The 12,402-nt window shown below is 43.9% G+C and overlaps 1 protein-coding gene across 3 annotated transcripts in view; it reads left to right on the top strand.

Annotated features, from left to right (window-relative positions):
- The window catches only part of IRF9 (interferon regulatory factor 9), a 28,924-nt gene extending 22,359 nt beyond the window's left edge, over nt 1–6,565 (top strand). For 2 of the 3 annotated variants that reach the window (XM_070726851.1, XM_070726852.1), the window contains 2 exons: nt 1,737–1,852; nt 5,680–6,565. In XM_070726851.1, coding sequence (XP_070582952.1) covers nt 1,737–1,852; nt 5,680–5,733 — 170 coding nt within the window. In that variant the 3' untranslated portion in view covers nt 5,734–6,565. The remainder of the gene's footprint in view (nt 1–1,736; nt 1,853–5,679) is intronic. The other variant, XR_011556769.1, reaches the window with a different exon arrangement.
- The last annotated feature ends 5,837 nt before the right edge of the window (nt 6,566–12,402 follow it).

A 12,402-nucleotide genomic window follows, 5' to 3' on the forward strand; every position in this document is an offset into this window, starting at 1 on the left:
TTCCTGCTTGTTATACCTCTAGCTATGCAGCCAAACATCCTACTTACTTTCCCTACTGCGCGACCACACTGCTCACCCATTTTGAGACTGTCAAAAATCAGTTGAAGAGTTGAAGCCTGTGGTGTAAGGCTGAAAATCAACTGGTCAGCACTGGAGCTGACAGGTGGCACACACACAGCCATATTTGAGGTCACATGAGGCCTTGCCATATGTCCTCCAGGTTTCCTAAGATATTTAGCAACTTCAGGTGGTTCTTGACTTACAACTGTTTGCTTACCGTTTGACCATTTGAACTGGCAACCCTCTTGAAAAACGCCACAATCTAGTTCCAGATTAGAAACGTAACAGATTAACAAGAGTGGGAAGGGACCTTGCAGGTCATCTAGTCCAATCCCCTGCCCAAGCAGGAGATCCCTTACATTTGCCTCTACCTAGGATCGAACTCACAGCCTTCTAATTGTGAGGTAACAGCTACTCCTTTAGGCCACAGCACGAATCCCAGCGGCCGATAAGGTCCCACAGAGTTGGCCTTCTCCGGGTCCCGTCGATCAAACAATGTCGTTTGGCGGGCCCCAGGGGAAGAGCCTTCTCTGTGGCGGCCCCGGCCCTCTGGAATCAACTTCCCCCGGAGATTAGAACGGCCCCCACCCTCCTTGTCTTTCACAAGTTACTTAAGACCCACCTATATCGCCAGGCATGGGGGAACTAAGACATCTCCCCCAGGCTTATTATATTTCATGTTTGATGTGTATGTGCTGTATGGTTTTTAATTATTGAGGTTTTTATATTATTAATATTATTATTATTATTATTATTATTATTATTATTATTATTATTTATTGGATTTGTATGCCGCCCCTCTCCGCAGACTGGGGGCGGCTAACAACAATGGTAAAACAACATGAACAATCCAATTAATAATAAAAAACCCTTATTATAAAAAACCAAACATACATACAAACATACCATGCATAACTTGTAATAGCCTAGGGGGAAAGAATAACTTAACTCCCCCATGCCTGGCGACAAAGGTGGGTCTTAAGTAATTTGCGAAAGACAAGGAGGGTGGGGGCTGTTCTAATCTCTGGGGGGAGTTGGTTCCAGAGGGCCGGGGCCGCCACAGAGAAGGCTCTTCCCCTGGGGCTCGCCAAATTTGTATGCCGCCCCGAGTCTTCGGAGAGGGGCGGCATACAAATCTAAGTAATAAATAAATAAATGACATTGTTTGGTCGACGGGACCCGGAGAAGGCCAACTCTGTGGGACCTAATCGGCCGCTGGGATTCGTGCGGTAGAAGGCGGTTCCGGATGTATTCTGGCCCAATGCCATGTAGGGCTTTAAAGGTCATTACCAACCATTATATATTTTATTATTAGATTTGTTCCATTGTTATACTGTTTTTATTACTGTTGTGAGCCGCCCCGAGTCTTCGGAGAGGGGCGGCATACAAATGTAATAAATTATTATTATTATTATTAATTATGTGGCTCTAGGCCACAACACATACCGTAACGTTGCCCCTAACCATTACTGGACTGCCACTTGTCAGAAATGGTGGTTGGGCGGTGGGGGTTGGACTAGATGACCTACAAGGTCCCTTCCGACTCTGTCTTAATCATGGAAACTTGGGCCTTCTCATTGCAGTGGTAACTCGAGGACTCCCTGTATCAGGTTAGGGAAGATGGGTGTCATTCATTGGATTAAAATTGCTGATCCTTTCTTGTCTCGAATTCACAGCTTTGGAGCAACACCAGCAGGGCCTGGGGCCAGCTCCAGATCCCCGAGTCATTCTCTACATTGGAGATGAACTGGAAAGACACGGAGGTGTGGATTGCAAGCCCATCGTCATTCAGGTGAGTATGCAGGGGCGGGGGGGCTATTTTACCAAATACAAAATAGAAATACAGTGATACCTCATCTTACAAACTTAATTGGTTCCAGGACGAGGTTCTTAAGGTGAAAAGTTTGTAAGATAAAACAATGTTTCCCATAGGAATCAATGGAAAAGCGATTAACGTGTGCAAGCCCAAAACTCACCCCTTTTTGCCAGCTGAAGTGCCCGTTTTTGCGCTGCTGGGATTCCCCTGAGGCTCCCCTCCCACCTCCGGACCTCTGTGTTTTTGCGCTGCTGGGATTTCACTGAGGCTCCCCTCCATGGGAAACCCCACCTCCAGACTTCTGTGGTTTTGCGATGCTGCAGGGGAATCCCAACAGGGGAATCCCAGCATTGCAAAAACGAGCACTTTGCTGGCAATGGAAGTCTGGAGGTGGGGTTTCCCAGTGAAGGGAGCATCAGTGAAATTGCAGCATCGCAAAAACACCAAAGTCCTCGAAACCCCACCTCCGCACCTCTGTGTTTTTGTGATGCTGCGATTTCGCTGAGACTCTCCTTGCTGGGAAACCCCACCTCCGGACTTCCATTGTCAGCAAAGTGCCTGTTTTTATGCTGCTGGGATTCCCCTGCTGGGATTTCCCTGCAGCATCACAAAAACACAGAAGTCCGAAGGTGGGGTTTCCCATGGAAGGGAACATTAAGGGAATCCCAGCAGCGCAAAAACGGGTGCTTCGCTGGCAACGGAAGTCCGGAGGCGGGGCATCCGAGCGGCGGTAGTGGGTTTGTAAGGTGAAAATAGTTTGTAAGAAGAGGCAAAAAAATGTTAAACCCCGGGTTTGTATCTTGAAAAGTTTGTATGATGAGGCGTTTGTAAGACAAGGTATCACTGTACAAGCAAAAATTGTTTTTGTTTCGATTTTGTATTTTCTTTTTAATTGCAGCGTGCATTTTAATTTTCTGAACAAAAATAATGTTTGCGAATACACACACAAACACACATATAGCGGGGTTGCTGCTGATATGGATAAGGACGCCACGCCAGTAGCGAAAATTGAGCTGCAAGCGCAGCTTCATGTCTCCGGCGTGCGTGTGCAGGCGTCTGAGCGAGATTTTGCTTCTGCGCATGCACAGGAGGCAAAATATTGCAAGGGGATACGGGTGCGCGAGAGAGATTTTGGTGATTTTTTTGCTTCTGCGCATGCGCGGAAATTAAAAATGGCCAAAATCTCTCGCGTGCATTCGTTTCCTCAGGAGGTTTTGCTGCCTGCGCATGCACAGAAGCAAAATCTCCTTCAGATGCGCGTGCATGCCGTAGATGTAAAGTTGAGGCCGCAGCGCACCAGGAGCGGCAGGCAGAGTTGATATTAACCCTGTTTGGACCGGTTTGGGCAAACCGGTAGTAGTGACCCACACAAGGGGGAGGGCTCTATGCCATCCTATTTAGCCATGTTTTTCAAGCCGTGCGCATGCGCACATGGCAAACTGGTAGGTACATTTATGTTAATCTCACCTCTGATAGACAGGTGTGGTCCTCAACTTATGACCATTTGTTGAGTGACTGTTCAAAATTTCAGCGGCACTGGGGAAAAAAGGGACATGGCCATTTTTACACGCTTCCAAGCTCCCTGTGGTCGCGTGGTCAAAATTCAGACCCTCAGCCGCTGACGGTCACAGTATCCATTCGTGACCGTGGGGCAAGCAATGCCGATCGATGGCGAAAGCCAGATTCACTGTTAACAACTGTAATTTTTTTCTAACGTGACTAGCCGGTAGAGATCCGCTTCACCACGCTGGCAAAAACAGTCATAAAACAGGGCAACCCCCCCCCGCCTCACTTTACAACTACCTTGCCTGGTGCAGAAATGTTGGGCTCCGTCCTGGTCATAAGTCGAGGACTACCTCTATTGCACGTTGGCATTGGGCTCTGTGTGTGTGAGGTCAGAGCAGAGTGATATTAGTTTTGATTGGTTCGTGGCCGGAGGAAAACCTGGGGATTTTCAAACTCAAGATCAGAATCTGTAGTCCACAGATGGAAACTTATGGACAGGAATTCCGAAACCAATGCCTGGTTGGGTGGGCAGTGGCTGTGGAACATGGGAGCGAAAGCCTTCCAGGGTTGTTGCGCTTTCTGGATCGCTTCTGCATTCTGGATTTGGGGCAGTGGATCGATTTTGTTGCCTTTCGGCCACTGTTTAGCTTTTGAGAAGCAGATGATGGTAACTGTAGTAGCATCTCCATGATTACCCAGGATTATGGTCTCTGGGCAAGCATTCTAGAAAGGCGCGGAGACCATAATCCTGGGTAATCATTGAGATGCCAGCCGTGTGCATGATTTCGGTGTGCTGATCTATAAACCGGAGGACGGTGAGTTCCAGTTCCGCCTTAGGCATGAAACCCAGCTGGGTGACTTTGAGCCAATCACCAGGAGATGATGAGTTCTAGTCCTGTTATTGGCATGAAAGTGAACTCAGTGATCTTGAGCCAGTCACTACAAGACTGCTAAGTTCTAGCCTCACGTTAGCCATGAAAGCTGTCTGGGTGACTTAGGGCCAATTGCCAGCAGACTGGGAGTTCTAGTCCCTCCTAACACATGACTTTGATCCAATCACCAGGAGACTGGGAATTCTAGTCCTACCTAAGGTAGGAAAGCTGTCTGGGTGACTTAGGGCCAATTGCCAGCAGACTGGGAGTCCTAGTCCCTCCTAACACATGACTTTGATCCAATCACCAGGAGACTGGGAATTCTAGTCCTACCTAAGGTAGGAAAGCTGTCTGGGTGACTTAGGGCCAATTGCCAGCAGACTGGGAGTCCTAGTCCCTCCTAACACATGACTTTGATCCAATCACCAGGAGACTGGGAATTCTAGTCCTACCTAAGGTAGGAAAGCTGTCTGGGTGACTTAGGGCCAATTGCCAGCAGACTGGGAGTCCTAGTCCCTTCTAACACATGACTTTGATCCAATCACCAGGAGACTGGGAATTCTAGTCCTACCTAAGGTAGGAAAGCTGTCTGGGTGACTTAGGGCCAAATGCCAGCAGACTGGGAGTCCTAGTCCCTTCTAACACATGATTTTGATCCAATCACCAGGAGACTGGGAATTCTAGTTCTACCTAAGGTAGGAAAGCTGTCTGGGTGACTTAGGGCCAATTGCCAGCAGACTGGGAGTTCTAGTCCCTCCTAACACATGACTTTGATCCAATCACCAGGAGACTGGGAATTCTAGTCCTACCTAAGGTAGGAAAGCTGTCTGGGTGACTTAGGGCCAATCACCAGGCGGCTGTGAGTTCTAGTCCTGCGTTAGCCATGAGAGCCAGCTAGGTGGCTTTATTCCAACCACGAGGTCACCAGGAGTTCTAGTCCCACCTTTCTTTCTTTCTTTCTTTCTTTCTTTCTTTCTTTCTTTCTTTCCTTCCTTCCTTCCTTCCTTCCTTCCTTCCTTCCTTCCTTTCTTTCTTGCTACTATTTAATCCATACTCATGTGTGACTATAAGTATGTTTATTGATGCTTTGTATTTTGATTGTTTGTATTTTAATTGTTCAAATAAAGTATTTTTTTAAGATTGTCAAAAAAGAAAGAAAGCCTTTGGGTCAGTCCCTCTCTTTCAGCCTGACCACCTCACAGAGTTGTTGTTGTTATTGTACAGAAAATAGGATGAGTATTTCACTACCACAAATTATTTGTAAAAACAATAAAGGCAAGATACAAGTCCACCAATAAATAAAAAAATGTTGTGGACGTGAAACAAACCAGGTGAAATGCAATAACTTCGACCGTTTCTTTGGTGCCTTCCCAAAAGTTTAACGAACCTTTTTTTTTTTTTTTTTTTTACCCACAATCCATCCAGATGGAGCAGACTTTTGCTTCCCGGCTGTGTTCCTCCGGCTGCTCCTTGGAGTAAAGCTCCTTGGAGTAAAGCTGCTCCTTGGAGTAAAGCTCCTAAGATTACCCCGGCAATCTTATCTGCGGAAACCACATCCTGAGAACGCAAATCTTTTCGTTCCTGCTTTCTACTGAGAAGAAACCAACAAATGTGAATACAGTCGTACCTCTAGATACGAGCTGCTCTACATGCGAGTATTTCAAGATACGAGCCACGAAGGGGGGGACATTTCTGTTCTAGTCCCGAGCTCAAATTCGGGATACGAGCCAAGCGTCCACTAGGTGGCGAAAGAATCCTTGCTTTTGGTTATCTCGGAGGGGAAAAACAACGTCTAAAGTTATTTGTTCCAGATACGAGTTGCCTCGACATACAAGCTCCCTTCTGGAACGAATTATGCTCGTATCTAGGGGTACTACTGTAATTGGTTTGGGCGCCAAATTTAGCTGGGCTTCGAAGTACAGCCGTTAACTTCCATCGCGATTCCTCCTTCTCCAACCGAACTTCGGATGATGGTTTGGGAAGTGCTGTTTGCCGTCCAAAGGAAAACACTAAAATACACCAAAAGAAAGAGAGAGAGAGAATTTTGGGACCATCTGTTTACATTTTGGAGATTGGAGAACGTCCTTCCGTAGGCTGGCCGGCCTGCCGAATTCTGCCTATCCTAGCTGAGATACGGTGGTGGGGAAAAGTTTTTCTCCGCCATCTTCCATAAATTATCTGTTGCTTCCTTCCCTCCTTGTATGTCACTTTATACTATTTGCACTTTACCAGACTTTAAAAAGAAACCTAATTTGACATTTTACTCTGTACAGAAAACGTCTTCCGAATTAATAAAACATTAGTGAAAGTCGTGTTATGGTCTTGTTTCTGACGGATGACTCTTCGAACGGCGGTTATTTTGTGACTGAACTCACAGGTAGTTTTTCAGATTACCAGAGTCGGAAGAGATCTTGGAGATCATCTAGTCAAGCCGAAACCCCCACCCAAGCAGGAAACCACAGGGGGTATCACTTACCTTCTCTACCGGTTCGCAAATGTGAGCGCACCTCCAAGCATGCGCCCCGCCTCCCACACATGCGCTTTACTCGTTCTCGTCCCTTCCGCGCATGCACCCGGCCACGAAAATGTGGATAAATGGTAAATGATTTAATATGGTAAATGATTTAGCTTTACTAGATAAATGGTCAAAGCAATGGAAACTGCAGTTTAATATTTCCAAATGTAAAATAATGCACTTGGGGAAAAGGAATCCTCAATCCGAGTATTGCATTGGCAGTTCTGTGTTAGCAAAAACTTCAGAAGAGAAGGATTTAGGGGTAGTGATTTCTGACAGTCTAAAAATGGGTGAGCAGTGTGGTCGGGCAGTAGGAAAAGCAAGTAGGATGCTTGGCTGCATAGCTAGAGGTATAACAAGCAGGAAGACGGAGATTGTGATCCCGCTGTATGGAGCGCTGGTGAGACCCCATTTGGAATTCTGTGTCCAGTTCTGGAGACCTCACCTATAAAAAGATATTGACAAAATTGAACGGGTCCAAAGGCGGGCTACAAGAATGGTGGAAGGTCTTAAGCATAAAACGTATCAGGAAAGACTTAATGAACTCAATCTGTATAGTCTGGAGGACAGAAGGAAAAGGGGGGACATGATCGAAACATTTAAATATGTTAAAGAGTTAAATAAGGTTCAGGAGGGAAGTGTTTTTAATAGGAAAGTGAACACAAGAACAAGGGGACACAATCTGAAGTTAGTTGGGGAAAGATCAAAAGCAACGTGAGAAAATATTATTTCACTGAAAGAGTAGTAGATGCTTGGAACAAACTTCCAGCAGACGTGGTTGGTAAATCCACAGTAACTAAATTTAAACATGCCTGGGATAAACATATATCCATCTTAAGATAAAATACAGGAAATAGTATAAGCGCAGACTAGATGGACTCTGAGGTCTTTTTCTGCCGTCAGTCTTCTATGTTTCTATGTTTCTAAATAGCATTACATCCAGGCAAGTGGGCGGGGACGGGCCTGCCCACCTGTAGTCGCCACTACGGTTCGGCCAAACGAACCAGCTGAATACCAGCACTGCAGGAGACCTTACGCCTGTGATGGTGAACCATTTTTTGCTTGGGTGCCAAATGGGCGCATGCATGTGTGTGTCCACATCTATGTCTCTCCAGCATTCTCTGAGCAGCATTGGCTGCTGATTGGTCTCCAAACACAATTCAAAGTGTTGGTTATGACCTATAAAACCCTAGATGGCATTGGACCAGATTAATTATGGGACCACCTTTTGCCTCATGTATCCCAGCAGCCGGTCAGATCTCACAGGGTTGACCTTCTAGTCCCGTCAGGCAGACAATGCCGCCTGGCAGGGCCTAGGGAAAGAGCCTTCTCTGTGGTGGCCCCTGCCTTCTGGAATCAACTCCCCCCCGAAGAATCATATTGCCCCCAAATTCCCAGCCTTTCGTAAAGCCTTAAAAATGCACCTCTGCCGACAGGCTTGGGACCATTGAATTTTAACAGCTACCCCGGCCTATGATTGAATTGATAATTTATACTAGTATGAAACATGGATAATTAGTTTTTTTTAATGAATTGGGGTTTTATAACTCTTGTCAAATTTTTATATGATTTAAAGTTGATGTTTTTTTAGTAATTTCAATGATATATTTCTCACATATTTTGTATTTATCTTGTTGTAGGCCGCCCTGAGTCTCGGGAGAAGGGCGGCAGAGAAATCAAATAAATAATAATAATAAATAATAATGTAATACCCTCTTCGTGTATGCATGCACACACACACACACACACACACACACACACACGCATTGCCCCCCCCCCCACACATGTGCGCAGGTCTCACTGAAGCCTCCGAACTCTCTGAATGGAGAAAAATAGGCCCAACGAGCCTCCTGGAAGTTCAGAAATGGCAGGTAGGCCTGTTGGGCTGTTCTTCACCTGTTCTTGGGTTCAGGAAAGCCCCCTGAAGCCTGAGGAGGGCATAAATGGTTCCCCCCATGTTCTAGAACAGTGTTTCCCAACCCTGGCATCTTGAAGAGATCTGGACTTCAACTCCCAGAATTCCCCAGCCAGCGGATGCTGGCTGTGGAATTCTGGGAGTTGAAGTCCAGATCTCTTCAAGTTGCCACGGTTGGGAAAGACTGTTCTAGAAGGCTGAAAATCAGCTGGTCAGCACATACATACGTGCTGGAGCTGATGTTTTAACAAAATAAAATGTCTTATTTTGATAGCATTACATCATTGATACATCAAACCCCAGTAAGCAGTTTGGATTTACTCAGGACCCTAATAATAATTTCATTTTTTTCTGTCTGTCTCTCTCTCTCTCTCCAAATCCTTTCAGTCAATATTTTGTGTGGGGTCTTTTTATTGTTTCACTGCTCTGCTTTTGTTTAAAATGTTTTTAGGAACGCAACAGTTTAAGAACATTGATAGTCTTCATAACATGTTAGTAATTAGTCATGTGGGAACTCATATATTTTTTTCTTACATTATTTTTCTGTTTTTTTGCTGAGTATCATTTGTCACCAAACGTGGAAACCCCCCAAAAACCTTATTTTAAAACTTAAGACTTAACGTTTCAGGAAGCAGCGCACACATATCATTTTTCCAGTTAAAAAATAAATTGGTGCAAGATTTCTTGTTAATTAGTGAGCAATGTTGTTTGTTTTCAAATGTTTTAATGGCTTCCCCAAATTAGCTGGTAAAATCGTTCAATTTCTGTGAAGAAATGTTTGTTTATTTGTTTAGTGATATATGCCGACCAACTCCAGAGGATGCTGGGCAGTTCACAATAATTACAACAAATCAAAACAATATAAAACGCAACAACAATAAAAATAGCAATTAGCATTAAAAAATATAAATAACCCAAAAAGCCATGCATCAGGCTTGCCGGAAACACCAGGTTTTAGATAGATATGAATGGATTGATAAATGGATGGATGGATGGATGGATGGATGGATGGATGGATGGATAGATTATTTATTTATTTACTTATTTATTAGATTTGTATGCCGCCCCTCTCCGAAGACTCGGGGCGGCTAGCAACAATATAAAAAGACAATGTAAACAAATCTAATATTAAAAACAATCTAAAGAACCCCAATTTAAAGAACCACTCATACATACAAGCATACCATGTATAAATTCTATAAGCCTAGGGGGGAGAGAAATTTCAATTCCCCCATGCCTGACGACAGAGGTGGGTTTTAAGGAGCTTGCGAAAGGCAAGGAGGGTGGGGGCAACTCTGATATCTGGGGGGAGCTGGTTCCAGAGGGTCGGGGCCGCCACAGAGAAGGCTCTTCTCCTGGGTTCCACCAAACGACATTGCTTAGTCGACGGGACCCGGAGAAGGCCAACTCTGGGACCTAACCAGTCGCTGGGATTCGTGCAGCAGAAGGCGGTCCCAGAGATATTTTGGTCCGATGCCATGAAGATTAGATAGATAGATCGATCGATCGATCGATCGATAGATAGATAGATAGATAGATGATTGATAGATAGATAGATAGATAGATAGATAGATAGATAGATAGATAGATAGATCGATCGATAGATGATTGATAGATAGATAGATAGATAGATAGATAGATAGATAGATAGATAGATAGATAGATAATCTCAGATCTAAAGGATAGGGGACAATTTCTTATATTATGCATCTGAGATCAAATGCATTTGCTTTCAACCACAGGTGTAGAAATGCTGGAAACTTTTGCTTGTGGATACACTTGCTCTAGGAATAAACCCCAAGAGACTTATTCTGCAGAATTAAATTGATTTATTTCCCCCTTGGTGCGTGATTAATTGAGCTAACACCACCAGGCGATCCCCAGCCTTTTGGCATCAGTCCCTGAAAAATATCATGATTAACAACACTGAAACAAAGCGAGCCCAATTACTGGAATAAGGTGGCGAGATGATATCAGCCTGCTATTCATAGATCAAAGTCCCAGGCAGGTGGGGGTATGCTAGGTGGCCGTGGTAAGAGGTCAGCTTGTACTCCCAGGGTTGCTATGCAACCTATCCTCCCTAATTATTTTCTCTTTGATCTTTGCAAAATTCACCCAAAGATAAAAAAAACTATTTAAAGATGGCCTTGGATGAAACATTCCTGAGGCATTGCTCAGTGCAAGCACTGGGGAAATGAGCAATCGAGTTGCAAAAGAAAGCAACTTATTTGTAGGAATTAACTAAAAAAACAAAACCCTCATCATAAATAAAACATTTAATGATTTTGTTCTGGCTATTGGTGCTAAATGAGCAAAAACAACATTGCTGAGGAAGGCAGAATGGATGGTTTTTTTGTTTATTTTTTCCCTTTTTAAAAAAAAAATAAATTTCAACAAGCAATACACAGTTTCTGCAAAGTGTTGTCCAGGTTTTTTTAATACATAATCAATTCCATTATCACCTCTCTATTTCAATTTCAACCTGTAGTATTAGTCTAAGGAAAGGGGCGGCATACAAATCTAATAATAATAATAATAATAATAATAATAATAATAATAATAATAATAATAAATAATAATTAATAATCCAAACGCATTTCTTCATCTTAACTTATTCTCTTCTGTACGTATAGTACAGAACAGAACAGAATAAGGAAAGAAAAGAAAAGAGAAAAGAAAGGAAAAGAAAAGAATAGAAAATAAAATAAAATAAAATTAGTATAGCATAGCATAGCATAGTTTTAATGTTATGGGTTTTAGATGTTGTTTTAATGTATTGGATTTGTTATATTGTGAGCCGCTCCGAGTCCTCAGAGAGGGGCAGCATAATAAATAATAATAATAGTATAGTATAGTTTAGAACAGAATAAGGAAAGAAAAGAAAAGAGAAAGGGAAAAGGAAAGGAAGGGAATGGAATAGAATAGGAGAGTTGGAAGGGAGATTGGAGGTCTTGTAGTCCACCCCCCTGCTTGGGAAGAGAACCCTATACCACCTTCTTCTTTTCTCAGGCCCGACACCTCTTGGAGATGCCAACTCCTGAAACAAGCCATCTGGTATGGATCCCTCCCTCCCTCCAGCCTCCGAAGACAGGTGAGGCTGAAACTCAGGACTTCAGTTTGGGGTAGAAAGTCTTTTACCCTCAGGCGGACATTTGCCTCGCTTAACCACGAAGCAACCTCGCCTTCCCTTCGGGGATGACTGTAAACCCACAAGTGCAAATCCCGACAGCCACTTTTAGTTGTGGGAGGATGTGGTGATTCTCACCCTGATTCTGCAGAGGTTTGGCCGCCCTCGGCTTCCCCTTAAAATTGAAACTGGCCAGAAGTTATGAACAGAAGTGTGAAAATTTCCTCAAACTGCCTGTTTTGAGTGCAGCTTTCAAGGCATTGTAAGAAGACCTGAGGAGATTGGTTGTGCCAAAGGTGGTTTTTATTAAAATTTAAACAGCTCCTCTGGACTTTCTTTCTTTCCTTCCTTCTTTTTTTCTTTCTTTTTTCTTTCTTTCTTTCCTACCACCCTCCCTCCCTCCTGTCTTTCTTTCCTTCTTTCTTTCCTTCATTTCTCCTTTTTTCTTTCTCTTTTTTCTTTCCTTCCTTCCTTCCTCCCTTCTTTTTTTCTTTCTTTTTTCTTTCTTTCCTTCTTTCTTTCCTTCCTACCACCCTCCCTCCTTTCTTTCTTTCCTTCCTTTCTTTCCTTCCTACCACCCTCCCTCCCTCC

This window comes from Erythrolamprus reginae, chromosome Z (assembly GCF_031021105.1).
Source record: "Erythrolamprus reginae isolate rEryReg1 chromosome Z, rEryReg1.hap1, whole genome shotgun sequence".
NCBI classification, from domain to species: Eukaryota; Metazoa; Chordata; class Lepidosauria; order Squamata; family Dipsadidae; genus Erythrolamprus; species Erythrolamprus reginae.